Source organism: Eupeodes corollae, chromosome 1 (genome assembly GCF_945859685.1).
Source record: "Eupeodes corollae chromosome 1, idEupCoro1.1, whole genome shotgun sequence".
Lineage (NCBI taxonomy): Eukaryota > Metazoa > Arthropoda > Insecta > Diptera > Syrphidae > Eupeodes > Eupeodes corollae.
The window spans coordinates 51,666,250-51,691,170 of record NC_079147.1 but is presented as its reverse complement, the minus strand read 5'-3'; the positions used below and the strand labels follow the sequence as shown (position 1 = coordinate 51,691,170).

General features: G+C 34.7%; 2 protein-coding genes across 2 annotated transcripts in view; one reads left to right on the top strand and one right to left on the bottom strand.

The window, feature by feature from the left end:
• LOC129939506 (Golgi SNAP receptor complex member 1) overlaps positions 1–24,921 on the top strand; it is a 261,115-nt gene that overhangs the window by 12,667 nt on the left and 223,527 nt on the right. The gene's annotated exons all lie outside the window — the stretch shown is intronic.
• LOC129939505 (uncharacterized) lies at positions 1,342–24,735 on the bottom strand. The gene is made up of 6 exons (XM_056047538.1): positions 24,182–24,735; positions 23,664–23,678; positions 2,331–2,542; positions 2,146–2,259; positions 1,968–2,081; positions 1,342–1,906 (listed from the first exon to the last, which is right to left on the bottom strand). Exons 1-6 carry the CDS (start codon positions 24,185–24,187, stop codon positions 1,501–1,503), a joined length of 867 nt encoding a protein of 288 aa, XP_055903513.1. The 5' UTR covers positions 24,188–24,735; the 3' UTR covers positions 1,342–1,500.

Sequence of the window (24,921 nt, the reverse complement as noted above, 5' to 3'; positions counted from 1 at the left end):
TGAGGAAAAAAGTGTAATTGCACATTTATTTTTCTATTTTGCGGACGGAAATTCATTTTCCTGAACAGCTGGGCCCTTATTATGAATTACGAAACGAACGGCAGAAAAAACGAAACTCGAAGAAACGAAAGTCATGGTGAAGAGCGATTGATGAATCCCAAACTAAAGAAGAAGAGGAAATGCGTATAAAAAGAAGAGTTTTAAGAGATTCATCGAACCCAATGAGCCTTCCAAGTTCAACGTAAATAAATTGAAATCCTTTCCATCTAGTATTAAAAAAAACTCCTTAAATATTTGCCAGGTTCACGCTTCTTTATCGTTTGAACAAGGACGCATTCAAATATGTATTAGAAGAGATCGATCCTCACCTTCAAAGTTTCATTTAGCATTAAGCTTATCAGTCAAAGCCTTCCAAAGAATTTTGGATTTGGCTTTGGCTTGGCTCGTCGGCAAGTAATTTTTTGCTATGTTTGGATTGGTTTCCATAAAAGCTACCAGCAAATCCAACTGCTTAGCATTAGTTGTAGGCCTAGAAGGTTAGAAATAACTTATTTGTATGTTTTTGACAATTTTATTTATTATTTACTTACATTTTTTTGCGCACTTAACAAAACAAAAACCAACCGAACAAAAACACAAAAATAAATGACATTTGACATCTACTCCCAAAATGAAAGCTGAACGAGAGCTGAAGGCACTCGTAAATAAAAATACGAGTATCGTCATTTTTACGATTCTCGTTTTTCTTAATCGCAATTTGAGGATTTAGTGCCACTACAATCGTTTTTTCTAATCGCAATTTAACGAATAAGCGTTATTTTGAACGAGTTTCGTTTTTCATAATAACCGCCCTGATACTTTTATGCTCAAAAGTGAAACGAATCGTCCCATTGATCAGTGTTCCAATTTTTAACAATTTCAATGACAGATTTCTGTCAGTAAACAATTTTCAGTGGACTTCAATCTGGATTTTTTTTTCAATGACAGACATTTTTAATGAAAGCTATAAACGACCTGTCAACAAAATTGCAATGTTTGTTTTCAATGATGAAAACCAATGATATCTGCGCCTAAAGCAGATAACTGACAGTTAACAATGTAAAAAGTGCTATCCTGAATACCAACGATACTAGTAATTTTCTTTTAAAAATTAAAACGGATGTTCTTTTTGATAAATTACACGATTAGCTCGATTAGTTTAAGATTTTAGAGGATTTAACTGGATAGTAATTTAAGCAAAGCAAAACTCTACTTTTACATTATGAAACAGACCTTTAGGGTAGAGATACATATTCCCTCTTGTGAAGCACAAAGATCCTTTGGAAGCTAGCGTTACAAACATTTTTAAATAAGTCTATTAAATATATTATTTATTTAGATTTAAGTACATTCTTATGTATGCTTTATATTCTATAATAAAAAGTCATTTTAGTTTTTTTGTTTGTCATCTTTTCTTTCCTATAAACCTAATATTACACTTTCATTATACTGTTTTGATTCTTATTGCCTATTAGCAGCTGCGCTACTTATTGTATGCTCCATATTCTTGACAATGATATAATTTGTTATATGATTGATTGCCTCGTCTTGCATTCGATCGGGCCACTTTCGTAAGTATGATTTTAAGAAATCTGTAAACGAGTCAACCTTGTCCGGTTGTCCGGTTTTATAATTATCAACAATATTTTTAACAATATCCACCAGTTTGTCGTAGTCATCGGATTTTTTAATTTTACTTAGTCGACCGACAAAATCATCATCACCACCATTGGGCACACTTGGTGTCATTGAGTTCATATTGCTTTCATTCATGCGCGAATTACTCATGAATGCCGGAACTTCAGGATTTGTGGAGTTTCCATGCGATGGTGGCTCCATATAATGACGGGGTTGCATATATTCGGTTCTGAAATATTTATATTACTTTATTTTACAATTCTAAAAAAGTATAACAGTTTTGAAATTACTTGTAAAAAGGTTCGGAGTTATTACTAAACTCTGGCTCGGACATTGAATTTTTCCAGACTGACGAATCGGATATACTACTCGCATTGCTTGCAGGTGTCATTACTCTTTTTTCACTAAAACAAAAGTTTAAAATAGCTTTTAAAGATATTTTTAATATTTTTAAATATATGATCGAACGTTTTGAATGTGTTAGATGGATGTCCAGATAAACTTTTGAATACATCATCCACCAAGCTGTAAAACTTCCAAGTACTCACAATTCCTGTAGTTTCGTAGGTTTTTGATTCTTGTCTGAAAAAAGTTTTAAATTTTTCACTTTAAAATAACCGAATCAATTTGTATGCTGTACTCCAAGATCTTACCTATAACGTTGTGTTAAATTATTAACTTTAAAATGAACTTCTAATGCTGTGACTGGTACTCCTATTGCAGATAACTGCTTTGCCATAGCAACATAGAGATGTCCATTACGTTTGATAGTTCTTAGCTCATAAGCACAACACTTCCAAAGTTTTATTAGTTCATGTACTCCAGTATCTTCCCATTGACGGCGTTTCTTTCCAAATTTTTCGTACTGTTAAATAAAAAATTATAATTTTCATTAATATTTTATGTATTTATATTATTATAAAATTGTAAAATCTTAATCTAAATTATACAAGTCACTTTTTCTTTGACCGGTTTTTAGCAACAAGTTTGCATATAATTTTTTTTTTAAAAGAGGTGTCAAAATATGATGAATTCATATTTGTTAGACAGAGATAGGAGGCTAAATTGTAGTTTATGGGAAATTTAATGATGAATTTTAATGCAACACAAAACCATAATTAAAGTAAATTTGCATTGCCGTTCCGCACTTTCAAATCTGCAAAAAAAAAGGATGCAAACTAATGAAATCACATCAGTTGAGTAGAGTAAGTGTTAATCGGCTATTTAGGGTCAGTAACAGTTATCATTTGGCACCTTTTTTTTACCTCTGAGAAAATCACGAAACTGTTAAAAAACATCAATCAAAATTAATGCAGAAAACTGTTAGGAAAGATATTTTGTGTTCCGTTGTGGTTAAAAATGCAAATTATGTAATAACCAATTCAAAATCACTCAAAAGAAATAGTTTAATTGAGTAATTATTTTTACTAATAAATATTTTACTATTTTCTTGTCTGAAACTAGTTTTTTTCAAAAGCTGATTCTATTATTTCAAGAATCGATGGTTTCACTAGTTTGTATTTCAATTGTAAACAATAACAACTACAGATTTCCGTCAAAAAAATTCTATAAGCCATATTTATTTCAGTGACAGACATTCTGAATGATCGTTTTAATACCCCTGTCAAAAAATTCCATTCAATGATGAAAAAAGGTACATTTGTACGCATGTGGATTCAAACTTAGCCCGGTATTACAAAGCGCATGTTTTTCCTTGCATCAATGTTTTTGTGGCACCATGCATATTCTACTTAAAATTAAATCATAAAACTATAAAACAAGTATGTAACCCGGCCAAGGCTTAAAACCCCATCCCGACTACCCAATATCAAGTGCCGATTGAAGCCACCAGAACTGGTTCTCCTGCTTCACCCTATCATTTCGGTTCCGTTCGGACACAGCCCTACTGAACCGAAGGAGCTCTGTTCCGCCTTGTGCCATGACGTCCCAATTGTATAGGAGTCGCCTATCAACGGTTCGTCGTCTGACAAGGTAGATTAGCGGAACTGCCAATCTATCCTGTATCAGACCACATCTATCTAAAAAGAGGAATGCCTCTGGTGGTATGAAGCCGCTCAAGCGTGCACACTCTAAATACTCATCCTTCGGATAGAACGCCCCGAAAATTAAATTGTTGGTCGGCGACATAGCTCTTGCAAGGTGACCTCAAACGAGTTTTATCACGAAATTGTCAATTCTATTGATTCGAGCCCCGTTGTACAGGACCTCGTTGGAATAGGAATGCACGTAAGAAGATTCGGCTGTTCGATATATATAAGCCGGTACAGCGTCGTAAACGCTGTCGCTCGAACAACCGAAACATCTCGATTAAGGAAGGGGCCACGTTGAACCACACAGGACAACCATAAACGATCATCGGCCGTATGAGGGCCATGTAGCAAATTACCTTCACTCTGGGGTCAATCTGACTGCTGTAAAACAGCCGTTTCGTTAGAGTGAAGGCTCCTCTGGCCCAGGTCAGAGCAGCATATATATGTCTGACGAAATATAAATACTGATATAACCAGATGCCGAGGTACTTCACTACACTTTTGCTCGCTAATGGCTTCCCGTGAAGAGGAACATCTTGCGCCAATTCTTGCACGTATCCCTCGTGGCCCTAGCCGACGGAGTCCAAAACAGAATTATCTCCGACTTCTGGACATTTATTTTCAGTTCCCAGTCGGGGAAATATCGCTGAATCTTGTCGAAATCGCGCTGCAAGAGAATTCTAATAACCTCAACCTTTCGGGCCGTTCTGGGCGCAATTATAGATCGTCAGCGTACGCAATTACCTTTGTAAGACTACCTATCAGATCGCTGGTGTAAATGCTGAAGAGAATCGGCGAATTCACCGCTCCCTGTTAAAGATCATTTTTAATTGAAAATGTTTTGGTAGAAGTTACATTGCCACTTTTGACAACAAACTTTCTACCGTTAAGCAAATCATAAAATATATACGACAATGGCTTGCTTATGCCAAGCCTGCTCAGTTTAAGGTAGACTTTCTAACCATACGGTGTCCAAATCAACCAAAACAGCTCCTGTGCATTGTTGTTTTTATTTATTCCATTGGATATCAGAAACGAGTTTATTAATGACTTTTTCGAAAACTTGTTTCTGTTTAGCCAAGTGAGTATGTTAAAAGAACGTTTTCGTTACTCAAATATTGTCGAACATCTTTTTTCGTTTTCGAAAAATATGACCAAATTTAATTAAAAATGAATATTTGACTTAGAGAAAAATGACCAAATTTGGTCACAGATGACCAATGTGGCAACCGTGAGTTGGGTACACCGAGCGAGCAACGAAAGTAGAAATAAAAGATATCTGTCAAAACAATGCACACACTTAAACATCAGAAAAGTCTTCGTGCAAAAATGCGCGCATCACAGAATGACACTTCAAAACAAAATAGCAGATTAATGCGCATTAAATACATGCGCTGTGTTATACCCGACTTATACATTTTTTGTCAACTAACTTTTCATGATTCATGATTTTTTTTTCAAAAATGATAGGTTCAGTAGGAGATTGAAATATAAACATAATTTACTATTCAATATTCAATCTCATCTATTATTCAAAATTAGCTTTCCATATCTTTTCTCCCTTTTTGAATTGTGCCACAGAGAATTCTTGAGAAATCGAATCATATAAATTCTATTGTGATTGCTGATACTATTTCAGAGAAAACGGAAATCTCTGAAAACGTAGAATTATAAACTGGGCAAATTCTAGATGTCGAAGTATTTTGGAAGCACTTAATTCTTCTTGTCTGGTTAACCTCTAAAATCCTATGACAACCCTGTTTTTTGGCAGACTCAGACTAGAGTACTAGACTGAATTTGTAATGAATTGAATTTCACACGTTTTGAACTTTGTTTTTGTTTTGATTTTTAAATTTTGCTGTTATAATTTTGATTTTGAAATCAAATTAATAAAACGGTAATTAACATATAGCTTATAATAAAAAAACAACTTTAATTCATTAACTCAAAAGTTTGTTTGCATATGTATAGAGGTAAGTTATTTCTAGCTTTACATACATAGATATAATATGTAGTTCATAATCACTGTTATATTATTAGAATGAAGTCAATAAACATAAAATGCATTTAACTTATAAAGGCCACTTAAAATTCTCGAATGCCCTTCCCAAGAAGTATTAAGTTAAATGTAGGCCTTGAATGTCAATTTATTGACTACCCAACTTTTGCCAATTGTTTTAGAGTCGAGGGCACTTGTTTCAAAAAGTTTTTTAAACGAAGCTATTTACATAAAATTTCTGTTGTAATATTCTTTCTAAGAAATTATTGTGACTTGTCTAGCAGTCCAGCTAAATAAGAGTTTCGAGGTCTACAGTGACCCCCACGACTAATCGGACATAGAAAAGAAAAATTTTCGCAGTCCATTTTTTTAAAGAAAATATATGGGGTGTTAAAATTAAACATCATATTTTATCTTTAAGAAACTCATATTTATTTTAAATAAACAAAAACAAAATTTCAAATTACTTTTTAAAAAAAGGAAACTAAAAACTAAAACAAATCCATAATTTCATGTCTCACAAATAATCGAACACATTGCATTTAGTATTTTGTGGCATATCCTTTTGATTTAATTACTGGCTCAAGGCGTCGAGGCATTGAAGAAACCAGTTTTGATCAAACTTCCATTCTTCTTGAAGACCCGTCTTTAGATCCTGAAAATTTCGAAAATTCTTTTGAGCGACTCGAAGTCCCAATTCATTCCAAATATTCTCAATTGCGTTAAGGTTAGGGGACTGCAGATGTTTTAAGCACTTTGGGACAATTATACAACAACCACGACCTTGCTGTGTAAGATGTATGCTTGGGGTTGTTGCCCTGGTAGCAGATGAAATTGTTTCTTATTCCAAGCTTACTGACACTTGGCAACAAATGTTGCTGTAAAATGTTGATGTAGCCCTTTTGATCCATTTTACCACCCACAAAGTGTAAGTTTTTAACACCACAACTCCAAATACATCGCCCCACCATGACCGACCCACCGCCATGTTTCACGGTTGCATGTGTATGTTTATGAGAGAATTCTTCATTTACTTTACTGATCCTTTCAAGTTGAATTTGCTCTTATCCGTGAACAAAACTATTTTATGATGTTATAGTGTGCATTCTTAATAATACCTTCCTTGATAAACAAACTTAAACTTATCGGTGCATACAATTGTGGACAAAAAATTAAGCACACTTGAAGAAGATAAGAAATATCGTTATGTAGTCATTGACAACCATATTAAAAACTTAAAACTGTTACTCTAAATAAATAAATTTGTTTTCGTTTTGAGAAAACTGCATAAGTTTGTAATCCAAACAAGTATGTATTGCTTCCACAGAATATGCAACACAATCCTCAACACTTTCAAACATGGTGTTGGGAATGTTATGGTCTAGGCTTCACTTTTCTGGCACGGTGTTGGCCCTATGGTAAAAGTTGACCAACATGTGTACCAAATTATCCTGGTACACCATATGATTCCATTTAAAGAAGGAAATTTACCACTTCTATTGAAATTTATGCATGATAATGACTAAGCACACATCACAACTTGTAAATAAAAGAATTGCTTAGAGGTAAATAAAATTAACGTTATAATGTGGCCAGCGCAACCGATCTTAACCCGATCGAAAATTTGTGGAATGATTTGGAATATCGAACTGAAAAAAGAAATTCGAAAAATTGAAAGAATTATGGCAGTTCATTCAAGATGCATGGTATGGCATTCCATAACAACGATGTGTGGCTTTGGTTGAAAATTTGCTTAGAAGAATCAGTGCAGTCATAAAAAAAAACAAAGGATTCCCTACCAAATATTGATTCCTCCATAGTGGTAAGTTGCATACATTAAAAGGTATTCATCTATAAAAGTGTGCTAAAGAAATGCCCAGGTAAAAGAAGTTGTTTTAACAATTTTTTACAGGAATAACTTGTACAATGCTCTTTTCGGTTAAAACATATATCCCACCATATTGCATATAAATAAATTAAAATTGCAGCTTTCAGTGCAACAAAACCTTTTAAATACAAGATTTTTCATTTCATCAAATAAGTGTGCTAAATTCTTGTCCACCACTGCACATAAAATAAAAATTTAATAAAAAATAAAACATCAACAGCATTAACGCGTTGCTCGATAAGACGATGGGGTTGAGTGGCAATTATAAGTTTTTACATACAAGGCATACAAAGTTAATCGATGATAAGTTCTTTCTGCTAGGTATTTTATTTATTTTAGTTTCTTTATAATTATTTTCCACAGGTGAATCTAAAACTGTTCTTTTTTTTTAAATAAAATCAGACATGCTTTTAAAGAATGTATTTGGTCCTTTATATCAATTTTTCACTTTAAAGTTGCTTGGGTTTTGTCGAGTATCGTTTTTGGCTCTGATACCAAAATGGAGATTCGTCATTGAAGCTTTCTTTTTAGGAATAGAACCCATATTGGTCTTTCCTTATCGATTTAACGTTGTCACGAAAGCTTATTTTTACATTTCAAATGTTTTTAATAGTGCTCTTGATAAAAAGTTTGTCTTGAAGAGGATAGTGATCGAAAAAGATTCTTAATGTTCGTAACAGTAGTATTTGTGTGCTGTCACTTTATTATTAAATACATATTTTGTTCAGTAGTACAGATAAGTTCATGCTTCCATTATTGGTTTTCTATCCGTCTGAAACCAGGATCGCTATCCAGATATGTCTGACGGACTTCTGAAATACTCAAGTAAAATAAGTACGAAGGGCAAATAATAAGTAATGCTCAATCGCCAATAACTCTCGATCGTAATAAGATAAAGACTTCAAAATTATATCCAAATATAGCTATTGTTATCGTTTACAACTGAGAAATGCCAATTTGAACTTGACTCGATTTGTTTCTAATCAGTGCGTGTAAGAATGGAGCCTAGTATTGACGTATTGTCAACGAAATTAAAACAATGAGCTGTGATTGATTTTTTAACCACCGAAAATGTTAATCCGATAGACATTCACCGGAGCTTAAAAGTTGTGTACAGTAATAAAACTCTATACCATGGCACATTATCTCGATGGGTATCAAAATGTACATTAGCTGACCCTGGTAATGAAAGACATCGAATTCAAGTGGACGAGCTTATTAAAAATGATCGCCGAATAACTTAAAACCGCACAGCTGATATTATTGGGATGTCGCAAGAAAGAGTCGGATTCATTATTCAGCAAATTGGCTTTCAAAAATTTGCGCTCGTTGGGTACCAAAAATTTTGACACAGGAAAACAAAAAAATTCGATTTGAGTTTAGCCAAAAATTGTTGAATTGTTATCACCAAGAAGGAGAGCAGTTTTTCTTAAAAATTGTGACCGGTGACAAAAAAAGACTGAGTATGGAATATCGTCATGTGACTTCTCCCTAGCCCAAAAACTTTAAGGTTCAGCCTTCTGCAGGAAAGATTATGCTTACGGTATTTTGGGATAGAAATCAAGTTTATCTAACGGATTATTAGGAAAAGGGGATAAGTGTAAACTCAGCCCGGTACATTGAGTTACTGAAAAAAATGAGAAGAGTATGTCGCGTTCGTGGATCAACTGAAAACATTTAGTTGCATCACGACAACAACCGACCTCACACATTAAATGCAACCAGTATCTGTCTCAAACAGTTGAAATTCGAGGTTCTTCAACACCCACCCTATTCACCAGATTTGGCACCTTGTGATTTCCACTTCTTCCCAGACCTTATAAGAGACCTCAAAGGCAGCCATTTCACGTCGGAAGAAGAAGTCAAGAAAGCAGTGAAGTCTTGGATAAAACAGAGAACAGCTACATATTTCAGTAACGGTATGATAAAAACTTGTGAAGCTAAAGAAGTGTATTTTTATATATTTTTTCATTTCAATTATCTCTCGTCATTTTTAAAAAATTCACGATTGTGCATTACTTATCATTCGCCCCTCACTTTTGTTTTGAACCGTCAACAATCTGTCTACGGTATTTAGTGTCATCTTGTTTTTGTAAATTCGCAAAATGCAAAAAGTGCGCTCATGAAAATCAAAAGTGATATATATATATATGACCGTAAGATCAAATCGAGACCTTTAGCGGTCAATTTTCTATTCTTCAAACGGAATCTTGTTATTCGAGTATTCAAAGTTTTGTTGACCAGATATGCGTTACATTTTTGATATATTAAACAACGGTGAAAGATAAATTTTATGTGGATTCTTGTTGTAAGATAAGTGCGATTATTCGTCCTGAAATGTAATTATACGTGGCGATATAAAACCCGTTTTTTCATTTAAAATTTTATTTAAACGATAGAAGTGTAAATAAACATTTCACTATCATAAATTCTCTTTACTTTAGTTTTATAAGTTTCAAGATGCAGGCATTGAACTTCTTCATGCTAACAATATATTTGTAGTTTCTATTTTTGGTTGAAAATTAGAGTTAATTGATTTTAACGACTTTGCCACTAACTTTTAGAAAACAGAAGGGCTACAATGGAGTTAGTGTCGTAGAGAAATGCCGATATTACAGAATTTTAAGTTCGCATTAAGCATAATCATTTTTGTTAAAAACAATATACAAATTCTTTACTTCTCCATGGAATTTATGTTCTTAATTATTTTAATCAACAAAAACCTTCAATATGTACATTCGTAAAATTTTTAAAACCTGAAATGTTGTCATATTAACACGATAAATATATAATGAATAAATCTATTAGTACCTATTTAAGGCAGAAAACAAGAGAAGAAATAAAACATATTAGGTTAGTACATTTTTATTCATTTAATTGATTTTTGTGCTTTTTACCTGTTGGACAGTTTGAACCGGAAAAAATGTACTACACAAGTAAAAAAGTACTTATTTTCCACTAACAAATTAATGAATTGTAAGGATTAAATAGAAACGACGGTTGGGATTACCTTAAATCAAATAATAACCACCTTAAGAGGGATTCTAAAAAAGTGCGTCACTAGGATTTAAAATAATTATTTAGAATGTTTTTCTAAATTTATAATGAAACTTAACAATAATCAAACTTAATGTTGAGGTTAAAATCTGTGTGAACTTTTTCTATGAACTCTTAATTATAAACAATACATGCTATGACCTAAATATGAAGGTCGCGTCGAATTTAAACTCAACAATCATGGTTAACTATTTGATATGATATAGTAATTTTCCCCAAGTTTAAAAGTCCACTCTGAATTTGATTATTGGTAGGGGCCAATACGTATGTAATATATATGCCTGGTATTTTTGGATATATGTAACCTCAAACTCAATTATAAGAAAGTTCGAAATAGAAATATTTATTTTGTAAGTATTCTAAATAGTCATAGGTCCAAGGTCTTAAATATCACATTAGCTTCGATTGTGGCGTCTTTAACTACAAATTGCTGGTTCATTTACCAAACTTAATAAGAAAGGCAAAAACAAAAGTTTTTATTATGTTCAATTTGTTTCCGTTCATTGTTGTAGGAAAAAAAACTCCAACTCGATACTTCTATAGTATGTTTTACATTGTATCAATTTCATATTCGTACCCCTTTTATTAAAACTTTGAATGTTCTCCTTATCCTAAATGGCTTGATGTAGGACATTAATACCAACTGCAGGTTAAGTGTGTATTCATGGTTGATATATTTTATCAAATTTTCTTAGTTGGTAAAAATCATTTACTAAGTAAATGCTAAAATGATAAAAACTATTGTAAAACTAGATCAATTTCGTAGCTTTAATTTCAAATGCATTTTCAATCTAATGTGTTTTGTCAATTCATGTGCTATTATTTAAAGTACATATTCTGAAGTTATTTAGAATTTTTAAATTATTTGTCTCAGAATTTAACAACAATAAAAAGATAAGCTAGTGGAACCTCTAAAGAACTTCGAGAAATCTTTGTAAAATACCACCAAGAAGGTAAATCTTATAAAGAGATTTCATCTTTAGATAATCGAGCTAAGTCAACGGTTCAAAGTATTGTTAACCGGTTTGTCAAGGAAAAAAGGATTGAAAACTTGCCTCGTAATACGACAAGCAGTATTTTCAACAGGCAGAACAAGAGGATAATTGTGCTTAAAATAAATAAAAATCCAAAGATAAGTTCATCAAAATTGGCACATATTTTCGCCAATCCCTGCAATTTTGCACTGAAACGTTAAAGAATTGTATACGGGAACATGGTTTCAACGGAAGAGTATCGCGCAAAAAAACATTTATTCGTCATGTTAACAAACTTAAACGGCTTGAATTCGCCAAAGAATACCAAGCAAAAGACTTTGACTTCTGGAAAACGATTATTTTCACAGATTAGTGAAAGTTCAATATTCATGGCTCGAATGGCAGACAAATGGTTTGCCGCAAGACAAATACTTCATACACTCGAGGAACCGTTAAACACGATGGTGGGTCGTGATGGTGTGGGGTTGTTTTTCAGCAGCGAGAGTTGGAAAACTACACATAATTGACAGAATTATGGATCGCAAAATGTACAACGATATCCTGAAGAGCAATTTAAAAGATAGTGCTGCGCAAATGGGTCTAGAAAACAACTTTACTTTTCATCAGTACAACGACCCAAAGCATAAGTCGAATGAAACCCGAATGTGGCTTCTCTTTAATTGCAGTAAAGTTTTGGAAACCCCCCACAATCACCAAACATTAATCCGATAAAGAATTTATGAGACAAACTCGACAGCAGAATTCGCATATGCACAATTAAGAACAAAAACGACTAAGTAGAAAATTCTCTATGAATGGACACAAAAAACCTCGGAAACAACTGAAAAATTGGTAAGGTCAATGACAAGACTTCCAAATGTTATGCCACAAGATATTAAAAGCAAATGTTTTGAATGATTAAAATAGGGTACGAATACGAAATTGACCTGTAGTTTTTTATTTTATTTAAATTTTTCAAGAAGTATGAGTTGTACCAGTTTTAATAATTCTATTAAATATATCAACAATGAACTTGCTTAAATTGTTATTACTTTTGTAACTGATTTTCGATCTCACTAAAATTTTATTAAAATAATTTTAAAAATCGTGAAAAAAACATTGCTGAATCAACTATAAATCATGACATTTATTCACCGTAAAATATTTTAAAAAATTCGCTTTTATAAAGCTTAATTCTTAATCTGAATTCAGGAGTTTTTATTGCAATGAGAATTATTAAGTCTTTAAATTCGTTTTCATTAGAAAATTTGTATGTTCTTCAATACAAACTGGCACTAATTTTAATATTGATTTGAAAAATGTAAACACTTTTTTCAAAAACTTCGACAGAACTCAACACAACAACAGACTTTTGAATGACAGAGTTCTAGGTACAGTCAAACTTCCCTATAGCGAATTTGCACGGGACAAGAAAATTATTTCGTAATATAGAAAATTCGTTATACAGAAATGTTTTGTTTTTACTTTTATTAAAAGAAGACAGTGATTTTAGTTTGAATAACATGCTTCCATTTTACATTCCATACTTTTCTTAGATTTCGAACGTCTTGTAGCAAGTCTATGACTGACACAGGTTTGCTCTCGTCCATTTGTGTCAATATGTTTGTCAAAATACTTTGTCAGTAATGTTGTTTTAAGTAGTAGATAATGCCTTGGTTCATTGGCTGAAGTAAAGAAGTCATGTTGGTAGGAAAATAGGCAGGCCCAATGTTTTTCAATTTATCAAAAAAAGAACCTACCTCTTTTGCGAAAGAAATTTTTTGTCTAACTTTAAAAGCCATTTTATAAAAATTTTACTTGTCATTCATGCTTTTTTTATTGAACTAATATCTACATCCAGAGATTTTATTTCCTTAAAACATCTTGGATTTTTGGCGATGACGAACCGAATTCCGCTATAAGGGAGATAGAACCACTCAACCTCGGCGACGCAGATCAACAATTCCGCCTACCCGACCTTGACGAAGTGAAGATAGCTATATCTAAACTTAAGTCAAACAAAGTTGCTGGACCTGACGGCATCGCTGCCGAACTATTCAAAGCAGCAGGCGGTGACTTGGTAGGGAGCATGCACCAACTCATCTGCAAAATATGGTCGGAAGAAAGCATGCCCGATGAGTGGAATCTCAGCAAAGTGTGCCCGATACATAAGAAAGGAGACCCTCTAAACTGCGCCAACTACAGAGGCATCAGTCTCCTTAACATTGCGTATAAGATCCTCTCTGCCGTATTATGTGAACGTCTGAAGCCATTCGTCAACAACCTGATTGGTCCTTATCAGTGTGGCTTCAGACCAGGAAAGTCCACTATCGACCAAATATTCACACTACGGCAGATCTTGGAAAAAACCCAGGAGCTTCAAATCGATACCCACCATCCCTTTATCGATTTTAAAGCCGCGTATGACAGCATCTATAGGAAAGAGCTCTACCGAGCAATGTCTAGTTTTGGCATCTCTGTCAAACATATCCGTTTGTGCAGAATGACGATGGAGAATGCACGCTGCTCTATCAAGGTCGGAAAAGATCTTACCGATGCATTTGATGTCAAAAAAGGTTTTAGACAAGGCGATGCACTGTCATGCGACTTCTTCAACATCGTTCTGGAAAGAATTGTGCAAAACTCAATCGTTAACACTAGAGACACAATCTTCCAAAGGTCCATCCAATTACTCGGATACGCAGATGATATTGACATAATTGGAAGATCAAAGCGTGATGTCAGTGGAGCGTTTTTGAGCATTGCGACGGAAGCGAAGAAGATGGGTTTAGTTGTCAATGAGGGCAAGACCAAGTATATGCTGTCATCAAAAAAGGACACTGAACGACGACGTTTTGGACAAAACGTCACCATGGACAGCTATAACTTTGAGGTAGTTAAGGACTTTGTCTACCTAGGCACCGCTATTAATGCAGACAACAACACCAGCGCTGAAATCAAACGAAGAATAACTCTTGCAAACCGCTGCTTCTTTGGACTTAGAAGGCAATTAAGAAGTAAAGTCCTCTCTTGAGCATGTAAAATCACCATCTATAAGACACTCATCATCCAGGTTCTCATTTATGGCGCTGAGGCCTGCACCCTGTCAAAGAAAGATGAGAGCGTCTTAGGATGCTTCGAGAGAAAAATTCTTCGGGTGATTTTTGGTCCCGTACGCATAGATGGAGAATGGAGGAGAAGATATAACGACGAACTGTACGGGCCGTACAGCGACACTGACCTAGTTAGCAGAATTAAAGTCCAACGGCTTAGATGGCTAGGTCATGTAGAGCGGATGGACATCAACGCTCCAGCCCGGAAGGTCTTCGACTCCAATCCCGAGGGACGGCGCAGTAGAGGAAGACCGCGACTCAGGTGGCGCACCCAGGTGGGAGAGGACCTCAACCAACTTGGCGTGCGAAACTGGAGACAGCTAGCTAGGGACCGAGCTGGATGGAGACGCTTGTTGGTTGAGGCCCAGGTCCGCCCCGGACTGTAGCGCCACCTTAAGTAAGTAAGTATTTGAAAAACAAACCAGTCTCATCACCATTAAAGATGTTGTTTTAGCTGAAATTTTTTACCAACCGTGGCCAAACATTTATAATCCAATCATCACGATCCTGTGTGTTGACATCTGCACTTTCCCATTTCAGCATTGCTTCATCAATATCTTCGAAAATACATTTTCGAAGGCTTTTGCGTTTATTGCTTAATTCCTTGTCTTTTACATTTCTTAAATCGCTGCTTTGTTTTTTAAAATTGTTGATAAGCTACTGGGAGTAATTCCAAATTACTTAGCAATATCTGTTTTTTTAGTCAAGCCTTCTTTAACTTTATTAATAATTATCAACAACTTTTTTTCAAGAAAAATGCGACTTCGAGACATTTTCAATCATATTCACTGAAGCCTGAACATAGAATGCTTGCATTTAAAATCTTGGAAAAATCCCCTTATAATTTTTATTTTTTATTTGAAAACAATTCATTATGTGGAACTTAAAACGTATGGATTTGGATTTCCAGCAACAAAATTTGATCGTTTTAGAGAAAAATTTGCTTTATGGAAATTTGTTATAAGGAGATCAAAACAGACCAAAAAAGTAACCAAAAAGATGTGTGTACTCAAAATCAATTCGTAATAGAGAGATCTTCGTTATGTAGAAGTTCGTTATAGGGAAGTTCGACTGTACCACCAATACTGTATTTCGAGTTTGCTGGATAAAAGTTTTGGCCAAGTCCTTTCTGCTCGACCAACTGATTTGAAATTTTCTGCTAAATCCATTTCCATGAACCTGATGACATATTAAACCTAGGCTTCATATAAGTACACTGCCAATCACTAGAATGAGGCCACATATTTTTCAACCGATTTTCGGTCCGATACCTGTTGGAATTTGTTTAACCCGGAAAATTTTACTACATGAGAGTAGGTACATATTTTCTTAAAACAAAGTGATACAATTATAGGGTTAATTAGAAAAGACCGTTGGAATTTCCCTACATTAATGAATGAGCTACCTAAAAAGGATATAAAAAAGTGAGTCACTAGGATGAAGCCATTGCGAATATTTCGTTGTAGAAGTTCAGATCAGCAATTTTTTTTCAAAATTTGGGTTACAATATTTAAGAATGTTTTACAAATAACTATTTTTATTAAATTTCAACTACAAATGGGTTCCGGAAAGACGTTGACAGTAGCAGAAAGAGGACAAATCGATGCTTTCAAGGAAATGGCACTCTCAAGCCGAGAAATAGCAAGGAAGCTGAACAGAAGTAAGACAGTTGTAAACAACTATCTTGTTGATCCTCAAAACTATGGAAAAAACCAAAAAGGACGCACAGCCCAAGCAACAACATCCCGAGAAAAGCAGTTAATTTTACGTATTGCTTCAAATTCTACTCAATCAGCTACTAAAATAAGGTCCAAAAGCGGAGTATCAGCCAGTATTTCGAGAGTCCGAAGGATAATAAGAAAAGATGGTACTATCCAGAGAAGAAAACTCAAAAAGAAACCTGTTCTAAAGCAAGTACACAAGGAGCTGCGAATGAACTTTGCAACAGAACATGTCTCTTGGAGCAGTCAATGGAAACGCGTCGTCTTTTCGGATGAAAAAAAGTTTAGCCTTGACGGCCCCAATGGTTACAACTTTTATTTCCATGATTTAAGAAAAGAGGAACTAATTTTGGGAAGACATCACAGCCGTACATCAGGTGTTATGGTGTGGGGAGCTATCACCTACTATAACAAAATCGAATTGGAGTTTCTTTCTCTAACAATGAACGGAAACAGCTACAAATACTTGTTGGAACGCTCATTTCCGAAGATGAAAAATATTTTTGGACCTCTGCCTTGGATTTTCCAACAAGACAATGCCCCCATCCACACTTCCAGGGTTGTCAAAAGCTGGATTTTATCAGAAAACGTAGAGCTTTTGCCATGGCCATCCTATTCACCGGACTTGAACATAATCAAAAACGTATGGGCATGGCTATCTCGAAAAGTTCATGAAGGCGGTAGACAATTTGAAGACAAGGACTCCTTAATTGAAGCTATCCGTGATGCCTTGGACGAGATTTCACTTGACTATTTAAAAAAAACTTTATGATTCCATTCCAAACCGTCTAATAGAGGTCATATCGAAAAATGGGGGGCATACTCATTATTAATTGAGAAAAACTTAATAAATAAATGTTTGAAAACAAAAAGCTGTAAACATTTCTTTCATTTTATTGATATTTATAAGATTTTTCATGTGGCCTCATCCAAGTGACGTACTTTTTCATACTGTTTTTAAGTAGCTCTTTAATTAATGTAGGGAAATTCCAACTGTTTTTTCTATTTAACCCTTAACCCTTAATTTTATTACTTTTTTTAAAGAAAATATCTACCTACTCAAATGTAGTAAATTTGTATTGGTACGAAATTTCCAGCAGGTATAAAGAACGAAAATCGGTTGAAAAATATGTGGCCTCATCCTAGTGATTGGCAGTGTATATATACAGTGCCGCACTTAATTATTGGCACAGCACGTTTTTTTTAAACTTTAAAGCAACATTTTAAGCCTTGGAAACACGCTATTTTTAAAATTTGTATTGGTTTGCTATATACATATATATGTATACAATTAAACGCAGTTACTGTAATTTAAATTAAGTTGTCCAGATTTATGGACAAAAAATAATGAATAACAAAACATCTAATTCTTTCAGCACACAAATATTGGCACCATATATTAAATCTTTAAGCAGAGTAATTTACATATACATAAGTGAGTATTAGTACTTAATAGGGAGTCCCTTTTGCTTATAACAGCATCCAAACGCCTTGGCATAGAATTCACCAAATGTTTGGTCGTTTCTTCTCCAGTTTTGCCATTCCTCTATCAATGCTAGTTTGAGGTGAGCTTTATTAGATATCAAACGCTTTTTTACGTGTCTATCCAACTCTTCACTTAAATGCTCAATTGGATTGAGATCCGGGGATTGTGGTTTGTGTGGAAGCACATGTGGAATTTTATATGCCAACCATTGTCGTGCTGAAAAGTGAATGAACCTGTTTTCAACTTTTCAGCACTATTTTTCAGGTTTTTGTTCAAAATGTTGATATAAACTTTCTTGTCCATAATTCCGTCGATAAAAACAAGAACCACGCCCGCAGCAGACATACAACTTCATACTATAACTCCTAGACCGCCGTGTTTAATTGTAGGTGCCAAGTTTTTTTTTTCAAGTGCTGTATTTGGTTTTCTCCAGACTTTTGTATGACCATCACAACAGAAAACTTTAAACTTACTCTCGTCAGAAAAGAGTACATAATCCCAAAAAGCGTTTGGCTTGCTTCCGTTCTCAAAGGCAAATTCCAAAGCAATACATGCATTGTATTCAGCTTCATTGAGTACTCTACTTATCGTCATGGGGTGAACTGATGTCTCAAATTCTAAGTTGACTTTAGCAGCTATTTCAGTTGATGTAATTTGAGGGTTAACTTTCACTTTCCGTACAATGCGGCTGCATTCACGAGCATTCAAAACCCGAGGACGATCAAAATGTTTTGCACTTTTGAAGTTTGATTCCCCTTTAAAACGGTACACAACGATGCGAATTGTGTATCGACTCCTGTCCATAATTTGTCCCATCTCTGCATATGACCTGCCTTGACTAAGCATGTAAATAATTATTTTTCTTTCCGATTCGGTGGTTTCCTTCTTTTTTGGGCTCATTGTAATATTTTGTTTTATTTTCTCAAAATTTTCAAAGTAACTACTGGTATCTATACAAATAAAACTTTTTTTTGAATAAATGTAACTGCAGCTTTTAGTTTGACTGACAGAACTGTCAGAAAGCTATTGTTATTTCAAGACAAACATATTGAGCCAATTATTTTGTGCGGGAGAAATAAGGTGTTTTCTAACTTCAATATTTTTTTCTTTAAACCTGAAAAACTTATTTTAATCAAATGTTTGATAGTAAATATAAGCATATACTAGACAAACAAAAATTAGCAAAATAGCGTATTTCCAAGCCTCAAAATGTTGAATCAAAGTTTAAATAGCTTGCTGTACCAATAATTAAGTGCGGTACTGTATACATCTGAGGCAAACTACCAGCGCTGAAATCAAACGAGGAATAACTCTTACAAATTGCTGCTTCTTTGGACCTAGAAGGCAAATGATAAGTAAAGTCCTCTCGAGCATCTAAAATCACCATCTATAAGACACTTATCATACCGGTTCTCATTTATGGCGCTGAGGACTGGACCCTGTCAAAGAAAGCGTGTTAGGATGCTTCGAGAGAAAAATTATCCGGGTGATTTTTGGTCCAGTACGCATAGATGGAGAATGGAGGAGAAGATATAACGACGAACTGTACGGTCTGTCTGTACGACACTGACCTAGTTAGCAGAATAAAAGTCCAACGGCTTAGATGGCTAGGTCATGTAGAGCGGATGGACATCAACGCTCCAGCCCGGAAGGTCTTCGAATCCAATCCCGAGGGACGGCGCAGTAGAGGAAGACCGCGACCCAGGTGGCGCACCCAGGTGGGAGAGGACCTCAACCAACTTGGCGTGCGAAACTGGAGACAGCTAGCTAGGGACCGAGCTGGATGGAGACGCTTGTTGGTTGAGGCCCAGGTCCGCCCCGGACTGTAGCGCCACCTTAAGTAAGTAAGTATTTGAAAAACAAACCAGTCTCATCACCATTAAAGATGTTGTTTTAGCTGAAATTTTTTACCAACCGTGGCCAAACATTTATAATCCAATCATCACGATCCTGTGTGTTGACATCTGCACTTTCCCATTTCAGCATTGCTTCATCAATATCCTCGAAAAGACATTTTCGAAGGCTTTCGCGTTTAGTGCTTAATTCCTTGTCTTTTACATTTCTTAAATCGCTGTTTTGTTTTTTTAAAATTGTTGATAAGCTTTTTTCAAGAGAAATGCGACTTCGCGACATTTTCAATCATATTCACTGAAGCTTGAACATAGAATGCTTACATTTAAAATCTTGTAGAAATCCCTTTATAATTTTTATTTCTCTGCATGCTGTTGTTTTTAACTTAAAATTATTTGAAAACAATTCATTATGTGGAACTAAAAACGTATGAATTTGGTTTCCAGCAACAAAATTTGATCGTTTTAGAGAAAAATTTGCTTTATGGAAATTTGTTATAAGGACATCAAAACAGACCAAAAAAGTAACCAAAAAGATGTGTGTACTCAAAATCAATTCGTAATAGAGAGATCTTCGTTATGTAGAAGTTCGTTATAGGGAAGTTCGACTGTACCACCAATACCGTATTTCGAGTTTGCGGGATAAAAGTTTTGGTCCAAGTTCTTTCTGCGCATCCAACTGATTTGAAATTTTCTGTTAAATCCATTTCCATGAACCTGATGACATATTTAACCTAGGCTTCATATAAATTTATATACAGTGCCGCACATAATTATTGGCACAGCACGTTTTTTTTTTAACTTTAAAGCAACATTTTAAGCCTTGGAAACACGCTATTTTTAAAATTTGTATTGGATGAAGCACATTTTTATCTTGATGGCTTTGTCAATCGCCAAAAAATTACCGCATTTGGGGTTCGGAGAACCCACATGTGATTGTCGAAAAACAAATGCATCCACAACGCGTGACTGTATGGTGTGGATTTTGGGCTGGAGGCATAATTGGGCTATTTTTTTTTTGAAAATGATGCTGGTCAAGCAGTGACTGTTACTCGTGCTCGATATCGCGACATGATTACACTGTTATTTCTACCAAAATTGGATGATATTGATGTGTCCAATATGTGGTTTCAACAAGACGGTGCCACATGTCATACAGCCCGTGAAAAAATTCAATTACTGCATGAGACATTTCCAGGTCGTGTACTCTCTCGTTTCGGTGATCAAAATTGGCCTCCTAGATCGTGAGATTTAACACCATTAGAGTTCTTTTTATGGGGTTATTTGAAATCACAAGTCTATGTCAACAAGCCCACAACCACCCGTGCATTAAAGGAGGAGATTCAACGCTGCATCAACCAAATTCAGCCACATTTATTCAGAATGGCATGGAAAATTTCAACAAAAGAGTGCGCATGTGCATGCAAAGCCGTGGAGGCCATTTGTCCGATGTGTTATTCCATACATAACCCTGTCCTATGTACTTTACGAGTCAATAAAAATATAACTATCAAAAGACTAAAAACGGCGTTTTCTATTTAATTCAAATCTTGCGTTAATTTTGGGACACCCTTTAGTACTTATTAGGTAGTCCCTTTTGCTTATAACAGCATCCAAACGCCTTGGCATACAATTCACCAAATGTTTGGTCGTTTCTTCTCCAGTTTTGCCATTCCTCTATCAATGCTAGTTTGAGGTGAGCTTTATTAGATATCAAACGCTTTTTTACGTGTCTATCCAAATTCACTTAAATGCTCAATTGGATTGAGATCCGGGGATTGTGGTTTGTGTGGAAGCGCATGTGGAATTTTATATGCCAACCATTGTCGTGCTGAAAAGTGAACGAGCCTGTTTTCAACTTTTCAGCACCATTTTTCAGGTTTTCGTTCAAAATGTTGATATAAACTTTCTTGTCCATAATTCCGTCGATAAAAACAAGATCGCCCACGCCCGCAGCAGACATGCAACCCCATACTATAACTCCTAGACCGCCGTGTTTTATTGTAGGTGCCAAGTTATTTTTGTGAAGTGCTGTATTTTGTTTTCTCCAGACTTTTGTATGACCATCACAACAGAAAACTTTAAACTTACTCTCGTCAGAAAAGAGTACATAATCCCAAAAAGCGTTTGGCTTGCTTCCGTTCTCAAAGGCAAATTCCAAAGCAATACATGCATTGTATTCAGCTTCATTGAGTACTCTACTTATCGTCATGGGGTGAACTGATGTCTCAAATTCTAAGTTGACTTTAGCAGCTATTTCAGTTGATGTAATTTGAGGGTTAACTTTCACTTTCCGTACAATGCGGCTGCATTCACGAGCATTCAAAACCCGAGGACGATCAAAATGTTTTGCACTTTTGAAGTTTGATTCCCCTTTAAAACGGTACACAACGATGCGAATTGTGTATCGACTCCTGTCCATAATTTGTCCCATCTCTGCATATGACCTGCCTTGACTAAGCATGTAAATAATTATTTTTCTTTCCGATTCGGTGGTTTCCTTCTTTTTTGGGCTCATTGTAATATTTTGTTTTATTTTCTCAAAATTTTCAAAGTAACTACTGGTATCTATACAAATAAAACTTTTTTTTGAATAAATGTAACTGCAGCTTTTAGTTTGACTGACAGAACTGTCAGAAAGCTATTGTTATTTCAAGACAAACATATTGAGCCAATTATTTTGTGCGGGAGAAATAAGGTGTTTTCTAACTTCAATATTTTTTTCTTTAAACCTGAAAAACTTATTTTAATCAAATGTTTGATAGTAAATATAAGCATATACTAGACAAACAAAAATTAGCAAAATAGCGTATTTCCAAGCCTCAAAATGTTGAATCAAAGTTTAAATAGCTTGCTGTACCAATAATTAAGTGCGGTACTGTATACATCTGAGGCAAACTATGATCAAAAAAGGAAAATTAGCCCTTTAATGGTTCTCCTATAAATGAACGATTATTTTTTAAATTACTTTGTGGAAACCATATCCATAACTAATATTTTTAATTTTTTAGGAATTGGATAATTTACTAAAGCGAGGTTTGGAGATAGTCACACATATACCTAATCCATGGAGGAGCCTAAGAAAATGCTCATCATACAAAATGGGGTCGTATTCTTTAAGATTATAATTATTTTTGGCATTATGGAGAATCTAAAAGGTAAGAAAAGTCAAATATATTGCACTGATTTTATACCTTGGAAGTAAGATTTACTTTTAAGAACTAAAATGAAAACTTTTGCTGTACACAATCCCTTAAAAATAATTATCCAACTTCTTTTTTATAAGTGGCACTTCTAACCGGCTTCTTTCATTAGCAAGGTTCTTAGTAACAAGGCATGTAAAAGAATATCACTTGGGCCTATCTTAAAATGTTTTCTTTTAAGCCAATTGATTCAGAAGTCTTATAATACATGTTTGCAAGTAACCTACAAACTATTCAAGAGTTCTTGGAGTTTAATGATTTTTTTGATGTTATAAATATTATTTTCGTTTGCCACAAAGCTTAACAAGGAATGCATCATCATAATAATTTGCGTAGGTACACATAACACAAGTGAAACAGGTATAGAGAGATGGGCTATTGAAATACAAAATGATGGACCATTCGAAATATTTTTCTTCTTTTTGCCACCATTACTTTTTCCCTTATAAATTCATTAATTTTCATCAAATCATTCTTTTTTTTTTGATTGTACAAATGTAATACACTTTAAGGTTTTATACTTTTGGGTTATAAAAATGTTGGATTTTTTGTTTTGAGATATTATAAGATTATCACACACCACTCCCACTTTTTCTTTCAATTTATTTATAAACAAATAATAAATAACAAAACTGAATACTAACCCCGTTTACGCGGCCCTTGTGTTTTGTTGTATGAAGTTCAGTGTCGTTATTGCAAATGGAAGAAGATCCAGCAGAATGATGAAAACAATGAAATAAAACAAAAAAGAAATAAACAAGATTAAATGAAAGTAATTTAGTTGCTCTCTTTAATGATGATGATGATGAGAGATATCAAAAGCAAGAACAAAATCGCATCATAATTATTTATGTTGACGGGTTGACGAGATGTAGGTAGTGCACAGTCCACTGTGCGAACTAGAAATGTCAATAAGAAGATAGAAGAGTTGGCTATGGCTTTGGCTTTGGTTGATGTTCATCGCGGAATGGAATCAACACACGGCACGGTAATGGCAACGACAACGGCAACAGCAACGACGACGGCACACAAATTGAGTAACCTAATGGATTCTCAATCAAACTTTGAAAATAATGGCCATCCTCATCATCATCATCATTATTTTTCTTCTCTTTATAGGTAGGCACTTGGCACTAGTGACGAGACGATGGCGAACACTTACATCCATGACCAATCAACAGCCAGGGTGATTTTCGTCCGTCGATGACTTCCAATTCCAAGTCTTTGGATAAAATTTGACAGAAGTCACGACAAGTGTACCACGAAAACCAGATGATAACACACACACAATACGTGCACCAGCAAACACACAATTACGATATCAAACTAATTAAGTGCACTAATGATTGTAATTATTGAATTTCAATGATCATTAAAATTCATCTCCAACAAACTGACATGCCAGAGTAAAAAGCACAGAAAAACTCCATTTGTCAAATGGATTGTTGTATACTGAGACTGAGATCCAAACACACTATACACAGCGGACAGCCACAGCGAGATGGCGATGGCGGCGTTGTCGGTCGGTCGAGTCGAGTCGATGTCACTTTGCTCTCAAGGTGTTTTGACAGTGTTTTCAAAATGATTTCACTGTATTTTCGCAAGTAGTGTCTTGATTATTTTAACATAATAAATATAATGAAAAGGATTTTTTAATAAATCTAACACGAGATAAAAACATAAAAGCACTTCTTTACATGAAGTTCGAAACTGCAATGAACTCTCCAATAGGTATTGTTGGATGGAGTTCAGAGAGAGAGCTAGAGAGTGAGAGAGAGCAAGAGGGATAACATGTCCAACAAACGGTTGAAAAGTTGGTTGTTCTTCTCTGAAAATAAATGATGTAATTAATTTAATGGCAATGAGCATACGCAGTTCGTTCAATAATGATGTTTCTCTTCG

Excerpts from the sequence above, each read along its gene's own strand:
- LOC129939505 (XM_056047538.1), bottom strand. Across the intron at positions 2,260-2,330 it reads AATTTAACACAACGTTATAG|ACAAGAATCAAAAACCTACG; the intron begins GTAAGATCTTGG and ends AACTTTTTTCAG. Across the intron at positions 1,907-1,967 it reads AACTCCGAACCTTTTTACAA|AACCGAATATATGCAACCCC; the intron begins GTAATTTCAAAA and ends TAAATATTTCAG.